Genomic DNA, 18,464 nt, shown 5'->3' with positions numbered 1-18,464 from the left:
GTCCTGTGATCTAATGAGACCAAGATAAACTTATTTGGTTCAGATGGTGTCAAGCGTGTGTGGCGGCAACCAGGTGAGGAGTACAAAGACAAGTGTGTCTTGCCTACAGTCAAGCATGGTGTTGGGAGTGTCACGATCTGGGGCTGCATGAGTGCTGCTGGCACTGGGGAGCTACAGTTGATTGAGGGAACCATGAATGCCAACATGTACTGTGACATACTGAAGCAGAGCATAATCCCATCCCTTTGGTGACTGGGCCGCAGGGCAGTATTCCAACATTATAAGGACCCCAAACACACCTCCAAGAAGACCACTGCCTTGCTAAAGAAGCTGAGGGTAAAGGTGATGGACTGGCCAAGCATGTCTCCAGACCTAAACCCTATTGAGCATCTGTGGGGCACCCTCAAAAGGAAGGTGAAGGAGCACAAGGTCTCTAATATCCACCAGCTCCGTGATGTCCTCATGGAGGAGTGGAAGAGGACTCCAGTGGCAACATGTGAAGCTCTGGTGAACTCCATGCCCAAAAGGATTAAGGCAGTGATGGAAAATAATGGTGGCCACACAAAATATTGACGCTTTGGGCCTAATTTGGACATTTTCACTTAAGGGTATACTCACTTTTGTTGCCAGTAGTTTAGACATTAATGGCTGTGTGTTGAGTTATCTTGCGGGGACAACAAATTTACACTGTCATACAAGCTGTACACTCACTACTTTACATTGAAGCAAAGTGTCATTTCTTCAGTGTTGTCACATGAAACAATATAATAAAATATTTTAAAAATGTGAGGATGTGAGGGGTGTACTCACTTTTGTGAGATACTGTATGTATATATATGTGTGTGTGTGTGTGTGTGTGTGTGTGTGTGTATGAAGTCCTCTAAGTTTAAACCATCCTTATATGTGCTTATATGGTCCCTTAACCAGGTTTTGTAGGCATTCTTATACATTATACAATCAAGGAGAAATTAATTTTGTTATTCCCAAGCTATTTTGCCCAACTATTTCAATTTTTTATGTATCAGGGTTAGTCTTTTACTATGGTTAAGAATATAATGTTACACTGCTAAACATTACATTTTATTGCCCATGCTGACATTTTATCATGTTCCTGTTCTGCTAAGTAACCAACATAATTTTGTTTAATCAGCAAAGACCTTAACCACTTCAGCACCGGAAGAATTTACCCCCTTCCTGACCAGAGCACTTTTTGCGATTCGGCACTGTGTCGCTTTAACTGACAATTGCGCGGTCGTGCGACGTGGCTCCCAAACAAAATTGACGTCCTTTTTTCCCCACAAATAGAGCTTTCTTTTGGTGGTATTTGATCGCCTCTGCGGTTTTTATTTTTTGCGTTATAAACAAACAAATAGCGACAGTTTTAAAAAAACGCATTATTTTTTACTTTTTGCTATAATAAATATCCCCAAAAAATATTTAAAAAAACATTTTTTTCCTCAGTTTGGGCCGATACGTATTCTTCTACATATTTTTGTTAAAAAAAAATCGCAATAAGCATTTATTGATTGGTTTGCGCAAAAATTATAGCGTTTACAAAATAGGGGAATAACAATCAGCAATCAGTGCTATACAAATGCACTGATTCCTGTGTAAATGACACTGGCAGTGAAGGGGTTAATCACTAGGGGGCTAGGGAGGCATTAAGTATGTCCTGGGGAGTGTTGCTAACTGTGGGGGGGCTATGTGTGACACGTCACTGATCTCTGCTCCCGATCACAGGGAGCAGAAATCAGTGACACTGTCACTAGGCAGCTTGTTTACATTAGCATCTCCCCGTTCGTCCTCTTCGTGAGGCGATCGCGGGTATCCCCGCAGCGATCGAGTCCACGGGACCCGCGACCCAACTCATGGAGTAGCGCGCTTTGGCACGGCGGCAAGTTTAAAGGGACGTACGGGTGCACCCATTTGCCCAGCCGTGCCATTCTGCCGACGTACATCGGCGCGCGCCGGTCGGGAAGGGGTTAAAGTGATTGTAAAGGCTCACCGCCCAGGGTGGTTTAGTCATGTAAAAAACAGCTCCACATAGCGTGATACCGTTTTAAAATGTATTCAAGACGACCACTCCCTTAAAAACACACTTATGCAACATAAATTGTAACATGCATGTTACAATTTATGTTGTGTAAGTGTGTTTTTAAGGGGGTGGTTGGCTTTTTTTACATGACTAAACCACCCTGGCCGATGAGCTGTTTGAGATAACTGGACTAAACGGGAGACACCTGGTGTGTTCAAGGCTTTTGAATTACATCCCTTTGGTGAGTGTAAACCCCAAGGGGAGTTTGTTTCACATGGTGTGGACTCTGGTGGATGGTATACGCCTATCAATGATCAAGTAGAATCCTTCATCTATCAATTGAACTGTCTCATCACCTATCAATATACTATTGATTTCTCATATGCCTTTACATGTGAATGCTGGTCATATTTCATTTATTTGAATGGAGCGCTGCTTTGAGTATTGGAACTTTGTCTATATCGACTAAGGACTTTTTTTTACTTGAATACGTGAATATAGATGTGTAGAGATAAAAGTCCTAATGCAAGACAGGGTGCAAGCATGGTCAGGATAAGCCGGGTCAAACACCGGAATCAAGCAGAGGCACAGGAATAGGAACACAGGTAAATCTGCAGATCAGACAGCGATCTACTAGTGCAGCTGCTGCACCTATATAGGCCATTTGGCACCAGCGTTAATGGCGAACACGTACATGTGCATAGGCGTTTGCACCTGCGTACGAATATTCGTGCGCCTGTGCCCAGGCAAGACAGGCACCTGCAGGGCCGTGCCTGCGCATTTGCCTTTGCCTCGGAGCTTCACGTGCATTATGGCCAGCATGTCTCTGACATTACTGAATAGTGTTCTTCACTAGAACCAGTGGCTACAATTTCCTAGCAAATGTCCAGATCATCCATAATAACATTTCCATTTATGATTGCTGCTTTTTCAGTTTTCAGCACCATTTCAACCTCAACAATGACATTAACCTTGTCATGACCAGTGGTCATTGAAATCTGAGTCCCTGGGCCAAATTTAGCCATTTATGTTTGGAACCTTAAATTAACTCTGTGACTATGTTACTTACCAATTTTTTCGTTTACATATGTGTTTTAGAGACACATAAGGCTTAACTGGCTCACAGTTTTAATAAATACCCATCTCTGGATGTTAGAGATCTTGCACTCCTCCACCTTCCGTTTGAGGATGCCCTATAGATGCTCAATAGGGTTTAGGTCTGGAGACATGCTTGGACAGTCCATTACCTTTACCAACAGCTTCTTTAGCAAGGTAGTGGTTGTCTTGGAGGTGTGTTTGGGGTCGTTATCATGTTGGAATACTGCCCTGCGGCCCAGTTTCTGAAGGGAGGGGATCATGCTCTGCTTCAGTATGTCACAGTACATGTTGGCATTCATGGTTCCCTCAATCAACTGTAGCTCCCCAGTGCCAGCAGCACTCATGCAGCCCCAGATCGTGACACTCCCAACACCATGCTTGACTGTAGGCAAGACACACTTGTCTTTGTACTCCTCACCTGGTTGCCGCCACACACACTTGACACCATCTGAACCAAATATGTTTATCTTGGTTTCATCAGACCACGGGACATGGTTCCAGTAATCCATATCATTGGTATGCTTGTCTTCAGCAATCTGTTTGCCGGCTTTCTTGTGCACCATCTTTAGAAGAGGCATCCTTCTGGGACGACAGCCATGTAGACTAATTTGATGCAGTGTGCGGCGTATGGTCTGAGCACTGACAGGCTGATCCCCCACCTCTTCAACCTCTACAGTAATGCTGGCAGCACTCATGCATCTATTTCCCAAAGACAACCTCTGGATATGACGCTGAGCACGTGCACTCAACTTCTTTGGTCGACCATGGCATGTTCTGAGTGGAACCTGTCCTGTTAAACCGCTGTATGGTTTTGGCCACCATGCTACAGCTCAGTTTCAGGGTCTTGGCAATCTTCTTATAGCCTAGGCCATCTTTATGTAGAGCAACAATTATTTTTTTCAGATCCTCAGAGTTCTATGCCGTGAGGTGCCATGTTGAACATCCAGTGACCAGTATGCTTCCCATTCACACCTAAGACCTTGTAACACTAACGAGTCACATGACACCGGGGAGGGAAAATGGCTAATTGGCCCCAATTTGGACATTTTCACTTAGGGATGTACTCAATTTTGTTGCCAAGAGTTTAGACATTAATGGCTGTGTGTTGAGTTATTTTGAGGGGATAGCAAATTTACACTGGTATACAAGCTGTACACTCACTACTTTACATTGTAGCAAAGTGTGATTTCTTCATTGTTGTCACATGAAAAGATATAAAATATTTACAAAAATGTGAGGGGTGTACTCACTTTTGTGAGATACTGTATATGCAATGCAATATGGCAACCTGGAGGCATTCTGTACAGAGTTGTACAGATCGCCCCCCAGAAATGTAATTTTCTACTTGCGTGATTTTCCCAGAAGTTTGCTCTAAGATACAGATCCAATTTTGGTCATCCTTGCAACAAATATTTCAGTTTTGGTGAGATATTCCCAAAGGGTTATTCATGTCTACAGAGATTCAGAGCTTGCCACATTCCCTGGCCTTCCCTGCAGGTGCAGCAGCTGGGAGTGATCATTTTAAAGTCACTCACATTCACTTTGCACATGAACACAGACAAACAGCTATTCATTCAGAACAACAAAGGTAAGAGTCTGCAACAAAGTTAGTACATAGATCACCCAGAGGGTAATGTTTTTTTTGTCAATGAAAATGGAGCTTCTTTTTAAAGCTAAATTTTAATGTGAATGGGCTGCTTAATGCACCACAATGGACCAAGAACCGCTCCTGCACCAAATTGGCTAGCACAGTACAATACAACAGTAGTGCATTACTTCCTGTTGTGGTACACTGGGAAGGTACGTTGAGGTGCTATTCATAATGAATGGCACCACAGAGCACAAATGGACCTAATGTTTGTTCCTGCAGCTCACTGGTGTAAATGGGCCCTTAAAGGGTTTGTAAACCCTTATGGTTTTTCACCTTCTGTGCATTAAGGTGAAAAACCTTCTGTGGTGTGCTGCAGCCTCCCCGAGCCCCCGTTTTACTTACCTGACCCCGATCCTTATCTGGCCGGGAACGAGCACACCAGCTCTACCTGGTGTCTCGTGTCCTAATTGGATAGATTGATAGCAGCGCAGCCATTGGCTCCCATCGCTGTCAATCAAATCCAATGAGGCAGCGCCGGGGGGTGGGGCCGAGTCCTGCATTCTGTGTGAATGGACACAGATGTGGCACTCGGGAGCACGCCCACATGGGTGTCCTCAAAGGACAGCGTTACTCCAATGTGGACACTCGATGCAGGGAGGAGCTACCAGCACCACTGAGGGACCCCAGAAGACGATGATTGTGGCAACCCTGTGTGAAACGAACTGCACAGTGGAGGTAAGTATGACTTAATTTGTTTTAAAAAAAAAACTAGGGTTTACAACCCCATTAATATTAGCTGTACATTTCGTATTTCACACTGCCTTATCCTATACTACGCAAGTTGGCTCAGACTCTAACCATACCCCTTTAAACAATGCCCAATATTTAACGCAATGCAAACCACCCAGCATTTTATTTTTCTAAAGAAGGGGGACCCAGCTTAGGAACTTGCACACAGGTAAATTGTATTCAGAAAATGCCTCTGATACCAACCCAGTAATTAACCACTTCCCGGCCCCATATAGCAGAATGACAGCCAGAAAGTGGTTTCATTATTCTGGCTGGGCGTCATATGACGTCCAGCAGGATAAGCCGCGATCGCGCAGCACGGCGATCGTTGGTGTGGTATGTCAGTCTGACACACCGCATCTCCGATCTAGGTAAAGAGCCTCTGACATAGGCTCTTTACCATGTGATCAGCTGTGTCTAATCATAGCTGATCCCAGTGTAAACAGGAAGAGCTGTTTATCGACTTTTCCTCCACTAGCACTGACAGTGCAGTAGAGGAGAGCCGATCGGCTGCTCTCCCGCCAGGGGGGGTCTGCCCTGATTGATTATCAGGGCAGCCCCCCCCCAAGGATGCCCACCCATGACCACCAGGTATACCCACCCATGACCACCAGGGATTCTAATCAGTGCCCATTAAAGGTGCCAATCAGTGCCCATTATAGATACTAATCAGTGCCCATCAGTAATGCCTGCCAGTTTCTCATCAGTGCTGCCTATCAGTTCCATCTATCAGTGCCCACCAGTGCCACCCATCAGTGTCCATCAGTGCCACCCATCAGTGTCGTCTATAAGTGCCTATCAGTGCCACCTATAAGTACCCATCAGTGCAGCCATTCAGTGCCCATCAGTGTCGCCTATCAGTACCCATCAATGCAACCTATGAGTGCCCATCAGCGCCACCTATCAATGCCCATCGGTGCTGCATATCAGTGCCACCTATCAGTGCCCATCAGTGCTGCATATTAGTGCCCATCATCAGTGCCTATCACTGCCACCTCTTCAGTGCCCATCAATATTGCCTGATCAGTGCCTGTCAGTGCTGCGTGATCAGTGCACATGAGTGAAGGAGAAAATTTACTTATTTACAAATTTTTAGAAACAGAAACAAAGAAAAACTTTTTTATTTGTTTAGCAAAAAATTAAAACCCCAGAGTTGTTAAAATACCACCAAAGAAAGCTTTATTTGTGGAAAGAAAATGATAAAAAATGCTGTTTAGGTACAGTGTTGCATGACCGCGCACTTGTCATTTAAAATGTGACAGCGCTGAAAGCGGAAAATTGGTTTGGGCAGGAAGGGGGGAAAGTGCCCTGTATTGAAGTGGTTAAAGAGTCTGTAAAAAATAGAAATAATGGTTTATGCCTGGTTCACACCTATGCATTTTTAGTGCTTTTTTGCATTTTGCAGATTTGCACTATAGAACTGCACTATGGACTGTTGTGCAAATCTGTAAAATGCAAAAAGCACTAAAAATGCTTAGGTGTAAATCAGGCCTTAGAAAAAACTAAGGCTCACTTAACATATGAGCCACATGCGGCTGACAGTAAGGGTCCAGTGCATGCTGGTTCACCGTTTCAGGTCCAAATTCAGCCCGAATTTTGGGCAGAATTCGGAGCTGAAACAGACCAAAAGACGCACAGCGTTTTTGTACAAAACGCACCGGACTCGCTGCGGAGATATGTGAACGGGCTCCATAGAGAGCCGGTTAAAATCTCCTACTATTGTGAATTGGATGCAGGGATGCCGCATCCATTTCGCAATGGTGTGAACACAGCCTAAAGCCTCGTACACACGCTTTGATTTTCGGACGACAGAACATCTGATTTTTGTGGCATGCTAGTCTCATGTCGAAAGTGAAGAGGTTACTAACAATACGAGAATTTTTATTTGGACAGAATACAACGTCAGAAGTGACTTAACGTGTTGAATAGTTTTGTATGTGTTCTTTCGTTTCTGAGCATGCGTAGTCTTGCTCTTACGATTTTTTTCGTACGAAAACTATACTAATGAAACAAAAATCAGACGTTGAATTCACATATTCACATATTTATAGTCTGCACATCCAGCTTTTGTCTGACAAAAAAGTGAAATCGGCTGTCGAAAGCACCATACTAACGGTAAGATTTGCCAACGATCGGTCGTTGTCACACAATTGACGTCCAAAAATCAAAGCGTGTGTACGGGCCTTTAGACCCCATGCACACTATTAGATTTTCTGCAGATTTACCAAAACCATGTAGTGCAAGGGCCTGCCTGATTGGTAACAAATTTAAACTCTAATGCCGCGTACACACGAGCAGACTTTACGGCAGACTTTGCCCGGCAGACTTTTCGTCGGACTTTATGACAGACTTTCTGAATGAACGGACTTGCCTACACACAATCCACCAAAGTCCGTCGAATTCGTACGTGATGACGTACGACCGGACTAAAACAAGGAAGTTTATACCGTCCTGCAAGCGCACCGCTCCAGTGTGAAAGAACTCGTGCTTTCACATTGGAGTGACAGGAGAGGCTCTTTAGAGGCACTATGCATGCGCTATCTTTAGCGCTGTAGCGCCTGTAAAGCGCCTCAGTGTGAAAGTAGCCTTAAGGTTTGACCTCATATTATATGGTTTTAGTAAATCTGAAGACAAAAATCTGTAGAAAATCTTATAGCGTTTATGGGGCTTTAAGGTCTCTAAGCCACCTGGTCCAGGTGTTTATTTAGCTTACTCCCTTCGAACCGGTCATTCATATCACTTTTTTGTCAACCTGATTTCCTTTATGCAACATTGGTTATATAATTGTGTTCTTTATAACTATGAAATTAAGAAAGCCTCCAGAGGTACATAACTCTTAAATGCAATGTACTAATTGTTTACAGCTTTTTTTGCCAATAGAAGTAATCTATGCAGTTTTTTGTGTATAATGTTCAAACCTTGGTAATTGTTTTGCTTTGCTGAAATATATATCTCAAGTTGTAAACCAGTCTTCAAAAAAGTATAGACATTAACACAAAATAAAATGTAAAAGATATCTTCACTGAATTAATTATATACAAGTGTGTACAGAGTTGAAAAAAGGAAACCAGTGAATCTAGCCATACACAAGCAATCAATCATAAAATTACACAGTTACATAGTTACATAGTTAGTCAGGTCGAAAAAAGACACTTCCAGTCCAACCACAAAAAAACCAAACAAAATAAAAAATATTGTACAATCCAATATACCCAATTCTATACCCACAGTTAATCCAGAGGAAGGCAAAAAACCCCAGCAGAGCTGCTCCAATTTTCTGCAGATGGGGAAAAAATTCCTTCCTGATCCCCCAAGAGGCAATCGGATTTTCCCTGGATCAACTTTACCTATAAATGTTAGTACCTAGTTATATTATGTACATTTAGGAAAGTATCCAGGCCTTTCTTAAAGCGGAGCTCCACCGAAATTTTTTTTTTTAAAAGTCAGCAGATACAAATACTGCAGCTGCTGACTTTTAAAACATGGGCACTTACCTGTCCAGAGCGCCCGCGATGTCGTCACCCGAGGCCGAACCGTCTCTCCGTCCTCGGGTGCTGCCGCCTCCATCTTTGGTAAGGGAATCAGGAAGTGAAGCCGTGCAGCTTCACTTCCCGGTTCCCTACTGCGCATGCATGAGTCACGCAGCGCCATGCTCTGCGTGTTAGGCCTGTGGGGTCCTGTGAAGAGGAGGACTGGGGCTGCCCTGTGCAAAACCAGGTACTGTAAGTATGACATGACGCAACAATTATAAAACAAGCCATCTGTACTAGGTAATCAATTTAAGTTAAAGCAATATGTTACAAGTGCAAGCTGATTGAGCAGTAGGCCCCTGTGTAGAAGTTCAAAGACCTTCTGACCTAGAGCCTGATTGTCTTTGATGCTTCCTGAGTCATTGACATGGACATTTGTAGATACTGAAGTTCCAGATCAGAGACTTAAGTTATTGAATGCAGAGGATCAGTATGAACAACCTGCATTTTCAAGAGAGGTCAACCTCCATGTTTAACCCAGGAGTGCTCAACTTATGGCCCTCGGAGCCTTCTCATGTGGCCCCAAATCAGGGAAGTGCATGCCTGGGGTCAGAAACCCATTGATTGTGATCTAGGCTTGCCAACCCGCAATCCCAGAGCATCAGAGTACTTCCAGCTGGTGCTGGCAACAGAGGACGCAGGTGGCCTTGGAGGGAGCAGGATCCGCGTAAGCAAATGCTTCCTCTGTAGCGCAGGCTCCTGTCCCAGAGTTTTACCAAGTGCATTTCACCTGGGACCTTTTTAGCAGCCTGGAAAGCAATGCCAGCAGAAGCTGGAAGAGGAATCTCAGTGTATTAAACATCACATACACTGCGCTTTTGCAATGGACATATTAGTACATATAAAAGGGTTAACAACTACTAGGCTGCTTTCACACTGATCCGTGGGTGCAGTGCAGTATCCACTGAGGCTTTCCTGCGTGTTAGCTGCACTGAGCCATAGACTTCTATTGTGTCCTGTGGGTTTGGTGCACCTTCTGAAAGCACACCGAAACTCCTGAATGCAGGAGTTTTGGTATGCTTTCAGAAAGTGCACCACACCCGCAAGATATAATAGAAGTCTATGGTAAAGTGCAGCTAACACGCAGGAAAGCTGCATTTATATCCGCAGTGCGGGTAAACCGCTGCGCATCATTGTGAAAGCAGCCTTATAGGGGCTCAGGGTATAGGCTTATTTACATTAGCGGTTTGGGAGACAGTAAAACCCCATAGTTGAACCGTGTTTTTACCACACACCACCAACCACTGGTGTAGCATCAGGGGTCGCAATGGTGACCCCTCTCCATGCTCCAGGGGGTCTGTGCAGTCTACCTGTCACATTCTGTTTTACACTTGGGCAGGAGGGCCGGTTCTTTACAGCGCATGAACCGATGACATCAGCGGCGCAAAACACAGTAAATAGCTCTTAAACGACGCACGTTTAGGAGATATTTACAGTACCTATAGGTAAGCTTTATTATAGGCTTACCTATAACTTCCCCAGAGAGGTTTACAACCTCTTTAACCTCTGCATACAGAAAGCAATCGTTACTGTAATAGCACGAATTGGTACTTATGAGAAATACCTAGCAGAATATTATTCCATGGATTTTGTGATTGCCCTTTGAATGAGGATAAAGTTTTTATCCTTGATACAAAAATCAGAACAGTACATTATCATGTTTTTGTTACCTTCCTCTAATTCAAATCTGAGATAAAAGTTGTGAGGCTGAATTTTTACTTTTTGTTTACTTTGTGGTTAAAAGATACAGTTCATGTTTTTTCAACCTAACTATATAAGAAGTAGGTAAGTTTATATAAACTAACTGAATGTTTTCTGTGTACTTCTGAACTCCTTAAACCAGGCATTAAAAATATAAAATCTCTCCTCCTGTGGCTTAGATTATATACTCCATGTGTTGTTCTGTAGTTCTCCCCCCTATACACATACACACACTATATTACCAAACGTGCACCAGTGTACAAAAAGGCCATAAAGACATGGATGAGCGAGTTTGGGTTGAAGGAACTTGACTGGCCTGCACAGAGTCCTGACCTCAACCTGATCGATCACCTTTGGGATGAATTAGAGCGGAGACTGTGAGCCAGGCCTTCTCATCCACATCAGTCCTGACCTCACAAATGCATAGGAAACACGGTTGAAATACTTATAAGGGGCTATCTTACCTGCTAAACAATCAGTATTTGTCCATCCAGTTCTCAGATTTACATAGCTCTGTCACATAGGACAGCACTGTCTGCAAGGGTGGAAGACCTGACTTTTCAATGCCTGACTTTTCAAGACCTGCATGTACATGTCTTGTCCCACCTCTAGCCAGCAATAGCACAGTGAAAGAAAAAGCAGCAGACGATGAGTTAATTCCTTTATCACTATGCTTTCTAATCCTATCAACATGTCACTTTTAAGCACGTGAACACTGGGGCATAAATGACTGGTTCCCTATACTGCTTCTTCCTCTTCTCATATCCCCAAAATTCGTGCTGAAATCAGACCTGAAACAGTGAATGGAGGAACACCGAACTCCTGTTGTGAGCCGCTGTGTGTTCCAGTGTGAACCCAGCCTTACTGTATAAGGAATGTAAGAGATTGATACCAAGTCAAAATAGTTACATACATAGTTACATAGTAGGTGAGCTTGAAAAAAGACACAATTCCATCAAGTCCAACCTATGTGTGTGATTATATGTCAGTATTACATTATATATCCCTGTATGTTGCGGTCGTTCAGGTGCTTATCTAATAGTTTTTTGAAATTATCGATGCCCCCCGCTGAGACCAGGGGAGGGGAATTCCACATGCTCGCCGCTCTTATGCTGGATTCACACCTATGCATTTTTAGTGCTTTTTGCATTTTGCAGATTTGCACTACAGAACATGTTCCATAGGAAACCATGTTAAATGAACTGTAGTGCAAATCTGCAAAATGCAAAAAGCACTAAAACTGCATAGGTGTGAATCCAGCCTTACAGTAAAGAACCCTCTACGTAGTTTAAGGTTAAACCTCTTTTCTTCTAATTTTAGTGAGTGGCCACGTGTCTTATTAAACTCCCTTCCGTGAAAAAGTTTTATCCCTATTGTGGGGTCACCAGTATGGTATTTGTAAATTGAAATCATATCCCCTCTCAAGTGTCTCTTCTTCAGAGAGAATAAGTGCTTGCAACCTTTCCTCATAACTAATATCCTCCAGACCCTTTATTAGCTTTGTTGCCCTTCTTTGTACTCGCTCCATTTCCAGTACATTCTTCCTGAGGACTGGTGCCCAGAACTGGACAGCATACTCTTGGTGCGGCCGGACCAGAGTCTTGTAGAGTGGGAGAATTATTGTTTTATCTCTGGAGTTGATCCCCTTTTTAATGCATGCCAATATTCTGTTTACTTTGTTAGCAGCAGCTTGGCATTGCATGCCATTGCTGAGCCTATCATCTACTAGGACCCCCAGGTCCTTTTCCATCCTAGATTCCCCCAGAGGGTTCTCCCCCCAGTGTATAGATTGCATTCATATTTTGCCACCCAAATGCATTACTTTACATTTTTCTACAATAAATAGTTAAATTATGGTACTTACAAAAAAAAAAAAAAAAAAATTAAAATGTAATAATGAATTTAGAGTTGCATTATTGTGTCTTAAACCTGTCTGGAGTTGATCTTAAAATTATTATGTATTTCATATTCCAGTGTCTGACTGTTCATATTTTGCAATTACATATCATCGTTACTGCTTGTATTTTTGTTGTGTTAATTGCATACTGAGTCCTGTATTCTACCATTATACAGATAATTAAATATTGCTTAAGGTGCTCATGTGCATGGACTATGGACATTCACGTATTTACATACTCTTAACCAGCAGTAAAATAATTTGAAAACAAGCAATTACTGATATTTTAGCTGCATGTACTACACAGTAATTCATCCTCAAAAGATAAAACAAAGACTCAGCCTATATTCACCTGTTTTACTGGGTTGGCAGGCTGCCAATTTTATGCTGCCATCGAAAATAAGGGATGGGAAGTTGCAATTTGAGTGCTTCTCTTATGAACTTGATGAAAGATGTTAGCAAAAACGTGTTTTGAAGTTTTTTTATTGCCTGTTCAGAATATGTAAATAATCTGTGCACAGGTGCATGTTTATCCACGATTTTATAATTAGGCACAATACATTATGAATTGTGATTATTGTCTTTTTTCTCATAGGTTCTGGAACTATTCAGAAAGCAAGATGACAGAAGTACTGCTAATCTGAACTATTTATTTTCTACTGTTACTCTCTGTGAATGCACCAATCTGCAAAGCTGTAGGTGCAAAAATAATCTTAGTTATGCAGTTCTTCATCAGTTATGGTATTCAAGAGTTTTACATGATGTAATTTGATCTTTGTTTTTCGTTTATTATTCATGTATATCTGAGCTTTATACTTGTGTTGAAAAAAATATCTTTGAAGATGAATGAATAAACGTAATATGTATTGTTGTCTGCATGCTACTGGACTGCAAAACTGTACAAAACTTTCTTCAAAACAAGGACAATTGAAAACAAAGTTAAATACGAAAGAGAGTGCCTGTACCTGCAAATGATCAACACTTCTCTGTACGTCTAAAAATTTGAATAAATGTATCCATTGCTTCTATTACTCCATATAGTATATAATATATACTGTATAATATAGAAGAAAGAAGAGTCAACAATTATATATATATATTTTTTTCAAATAAATATATATACTGTATATATATATATATATATATACTGTATATATATATATATATATATATATATATATATATATATATATATATATATATATATATATATATATATACAGTATATACATCAAATAAACCTTCCTCCTGCATAGCCACAAAAAGACATCCACACCTGTCATTCACATCCCAAGGATTTAACCCTTTCTATGACTTTTACCTCTATTAATGTATGGTTGTAAATGCGGATAAGCAAAGGTGCCCAGGTTCAGTACATGGAACACTTGTGAAATCCTTCATAAAGCATGAAAGTTCTGAACTAAAAGCGGTGTTCCAGCCGTTTTTTGTTTTTTTTTAAGTCAGCAACTACAAACACTGTAGCTGCTGACTTTTAATAAGGGCACTTTAATAAGGGCTCGCCGAAGAGGAGGAAGTGACGGAACAGCTCCGCTGACTAGGAAGAGGCAGATTAGGAAGAATGCCTAGCAACAGTGGTTTCTGGTAAGTAAAAAAAAAAAAAATTCTATGTTTTTTAATTTATTTCAAAGAAAATTTTAATGTATAAATGTTTTTAGGGTGGACCTCCGCTTTAATACTTTTTTTTTAAAGCAGTGTTCCAGCCGGATTTTTTTTTTTTTTTTTTAACGCCCCTGTGATGTTTGTATCTAATTTAATACCAAACTGTATGGATAGTTAATGTTGGTTTTCTATATGTTGTTTTTTTTAAACTAACCTTGCTGTCCCTTTCCTTGCATTCCTCCATTTTGAGTGTGGGCATGTGAATGCCACTGGTATCTTCTTCCAGGATATAGCGCTGCTGGCTACCCAGCATGCACCTCCCAATCATGCGCATAAACTACAAAGTATGGCGCACTCGTTGTTGCCTTGAAGCACTTCATTTCCTGTTTGGAAATAAAGCAAAGCCATCAGCGGAGGATGCCCCTTGACTCCTGGGATTGATGAAACTCATATCCTAGGTGCCAATGTGGCAGTCAGAAATGACGACCTCGCTGTGGCGAGGTTCGCCAAAAGAGGAGCAATTACCCTTTACAAGCAAGGTAATTAGAAAGTCTAATGTGGTATTACAAAGCAATAGTGAACGGGCAGGCGCAAATTTCAAAAGGGGGGTGGAACTTTGCTTTAACTACAGTACAGGACTAAGAGGGTCCTCCACTTAAAGTGACTTCAAGGGGAATATGATAAAAACACCAATCATTTAAATTACATGTCAGTGGTCTCCAAACTGTGACCATGGGGCCGGATGCGGCCCTTTGCTTGCCTTTATTTGGCCCTTGAGTCATTATTTCTGCCACTGACACCAACAAAGGAATAATGCATTCCTCCCACTGACACCAACAGTAGAGAACTATCCCTTCCACCGACACCAACAGTGGGGCACTATTCCTTCCACCGACACAAACAATGGGGCACTATTCCTTCCACCGACACTGATGATGGAGCATTATTCCTCCCACTGATGCTATTTCCCCCCTAATACTAAAGATGGGGCATTGTTTATTCCCACTGGGCACAGTCTGGCCCCCTAAAGTCTGAAGGACAGTAAACTGGTCATTTGTTTAGAAAGTTTGGAGTACCCTGTGCCTGGCTGCTATTGCACTAATCTGGGAAAAGAACCTGGGACAAATCAGTAGGCCCGTTTGGGGGTGAGCACTACAGTAACATGCAGGCTGAGAGGGCAAGAATAACAGCTTCCACCACTGCCTTCCCAGGACTTTTTTTAACAAAGTCCTTTTTAAAAGCAGGCCTGTCACTTGGATGATTGTGTTTAAGTTAGAATAGGACCTAAAAGTACAAACTTCAAGAACTCTTAGTTCTGAAGTGCTCCATGGGGTCCCTGTACTCAGTATATAGTGCCTAAGTCTGGCTCCAGAATGGGAGCTTAACTGCACTTTCTCCAAATCAGTGGTAAATTTTATATTTGCATGTTGTGTAATCTGTGATTAGAGGCTCCCAAGTTGCTCAACTTTTCAGTGTTTGCAAAGCACAGACTGGAAAGCCTATATGTTCATCAGGCATTGCAGAGTGCGTTTATCTGAACGTCATATGCATTTATTGGCCTGGGCTAATCACTCATGCCAATAGCTTTCTGCCAGGGGAGCAATAGCAACTCAGTTTGGTGATTGGCCAAAATAAACTCAGCTTCTGAATGTGCTTTGCATCCAATGTCCATGTGGATGCTTTTTAACTGAGCCTGTACTCATAAAGATAGCCTGCTAAACCTGCTGGGATAAAAAAAAAAAAAAGCCACCGCTGGCATCTAAGTTTGAAAGCTGTAACCATTACCTTTTGCTTCACTGCTTAGTGAACCTCTATCCCAGCACTGATTAGTGGCCAATAAAATGAGCACTGCATTTATGAAGTTTTGGAAAATTGAAAGGTCTGCAGAGTGTAGAGTGCTCGTCCTGTAGCTTAACCACTTCCAAACCAAGGACGTCATATGACGTCTTTGACTTTCAGTGGGAATATCTGAATGATGTCTGCAGCTACAGGCATCGTTCAGATATCCTCGTTTTCAGCCGGCGATTCTGTGCACCATAAGAATGATCATAGCGGCAGTTCCACCGCTTGATTGTTCTTACAGGCGACGGGTGGGGACAACCCCCCCTCCCGCCGCCAGTGCTTCTTCAGGCTCTCATTGGGGACCCGGAGAAAGAATCAGCTGCCGCCGGATGACAACCATTAGAGACTTCCGGTGACCAGATGGTCACCAGTCATCTCTTTGACCGTCGGAGGCCCGGGCGCCTCCGTTATGATGGCTAGACCTCCTCTGTAACTCTAAACTGATAACCTGTAAAATATGTTAACTCGTCTCCTATGGAGATTTTTAGGTACTGAAGTTTGGCGCCATTCCATGAGTATGCGCAGTTTTAAAGCGGGACATGTTGGATATCTTTACTGTTTTGTTATTTTTTAATTCACTGAACTTTTTTCCCCCAAAAAAACACGTTTAAAAAATTGTTGCGCAAATACCGTGTGAGATAAAAAGTTGCAACGACCGCCATTTTATTCCCTAGGGTGTCTGCTAAAAAAAACATATATAATATTTGGGGATTGTGAGTAATTTTCTAGTGACAAAATGATGGTTTTTACATGTAGGAGAGGAGTGCCAGAATAAGTGGTTAAGTTTGTGTGTTCAAATGTGCATGCATAAAACCCAGTCTTGTGTTTTATGAGCCACCAAACATTTGTTCTCATTGTGTCGTATTAAGTACATAGTTCTACATAGAAGCTGTAGTGCTGGCTAGAGCCTGTAGTGCATGGTGTTGGTGTGCTGCAGTTGCATGCTGAAAGCCCTGACTTTCTTAGCTTGAATCTGATGTGGTAACCATAAAGTGTTTTGTGGGCTACTACTGTTTTATTTTATCATGTCATCTTCAGTATATAGTTCAACAGAGAAGCTGCACTGCTGTCTAGAGCCTGTGGTGTAAGTTGTTGGTGTGTTGCTGTTGAAGTTTGAAAGCCCTGGATTTCTTAGTTCAAATCTCTGATATGGTAATAGTTTTATGTTTAAAGAGTCTAGATCCTTGATATAGATGCACTAACAACAAATTCTGATATCTTCTGGTTCTGTGGTGCAGCATGTAAGCTCCTGAGGTTTGAATCAGAGTGCTGTGGGTTCAATTCCTATGAGTGAACCCAAGATGTTTTCTCAAAGTAGCACTAAGGCCGTGTACACCGGACCGAGTCTGGCAGACAATTCGACCGTGTGTGGGCTGCAGCAGACTTTTTTGGTCGAAAATCTGACGGACTGTAGATTTGGAACTTGTTTCAAATCTTTCCGACAGACTCGAGTCCGGTCGAAGAGTCCGCTCGTGTGTATGCTAGTCTGACGGACAAAAACTGATGCTAGGGCAGCTATTGGCTACTGGCTATCAACTTCCTTATTTTAGTCTGGTCATACGTTATCAAATCCGTTGGACTTTGGTGTGACCGTGTGTAGGCAAGGCAGTTCGTTGGGAAAGTCCGTCGGAAGTCCGCCAAAAGTCCGTCGGACAGACCGTCAGACCAGTTCGGTCAAAAGTCCGCCCGTGTGTATGCTGCATAAGGCTTGGGGGTTGTGTGAAGGGCAGATGAAATTATAAAGACTGCAATGAAATGGTCAGGACTTGGTGAAGTTGGTGGTGCGGACAGGGCAGCCATCAGAAATTTTGGGGCCCCTTACACAGCTTTAGGCCTGACCACCAACATTCCCCAGGGCCCGCCCTCTGGCTGTCCCACCGAATCCGTCCCCTGGCAATCCCTCAAAGGCACATCCCACGTCATCCTCCTTCTCCATCCCATTTCATCCTCGTTCGCCTGCCATCCCATCTCCTCCATCCCTTTCTTCCCCCAGTCCTATATCCTCCATCCCATGCCCTCCTCCCCTAGTCCCATCTCTTGCATCCCATGTACTCCTACTCCAGTTCCATCTCCTCCATCCCACATCCTCCTCCTCCCCCAGTTCCATGTCCTCCTCCTCCAGACCCATCTCCTCCATCCCATGTACTCCTACTCCAGTCCCATCTCCGCCCTCCCACATCCTTCTCCTCCTGCAGTCCCATCTACTCCGTCTCCATCCCGTGTACTCTTACTCCAGTTCCATCTTCTCCTCCTCCTCCAGTCAAATGTCCTCCATTCCATGTCCTCCTTCTCCTCCAGTCCCGTCTGCTTCATCCCATTCCTTCTCCAGTCCCAACTCATCCATACCATGTCCTCCTTCTC

The 18,464-nt window shown here is 42.8% G+C and overlaps 1 protein-coding gene across 1 annotated transcript in view; it reads left to right on the top strand.

Annotated features, from left to right (window-relative positions):
* Nucleotides 1-13,672, top strand: part of LOC141105219 (FYN-binding protein 1-like) — a 446,065-nt gene extending 432,393 nt beyond the window's left edge. The window contains exon 16 of the mRNA XM_073595110.1: nt 13,237-13,672. Coding sequence (XP_073451211.1) covers nt 13,237-13,265 — 29 coding nt within the window. The 3' untranslated portion in view covers nt 13,266-13,672. The remainder of the gene's footprint in view (nt 1-13,236) is intronic.
* Nucleotides 13,673-18,464: the final 4,792 nt, after the last annotated feature.

This window comes from Aquarana catesbeiana, linkage group LG01, assembly GCF_042186555.1.
Source record: "Aquarana catesbeiana isolate 2022-GZ linkage group LG01, ASM4218655v1, whole genome shotgun sequence".
Lineage (NCBI taxonomy): Eukaryota > Metazoa > Chordata > Amphibia > Anura > Ranidae > Aquarana > Aquarana catesbeiana.
This window is presented reverse-complemented; position numbering and strand designations above follow the sequence as displayed.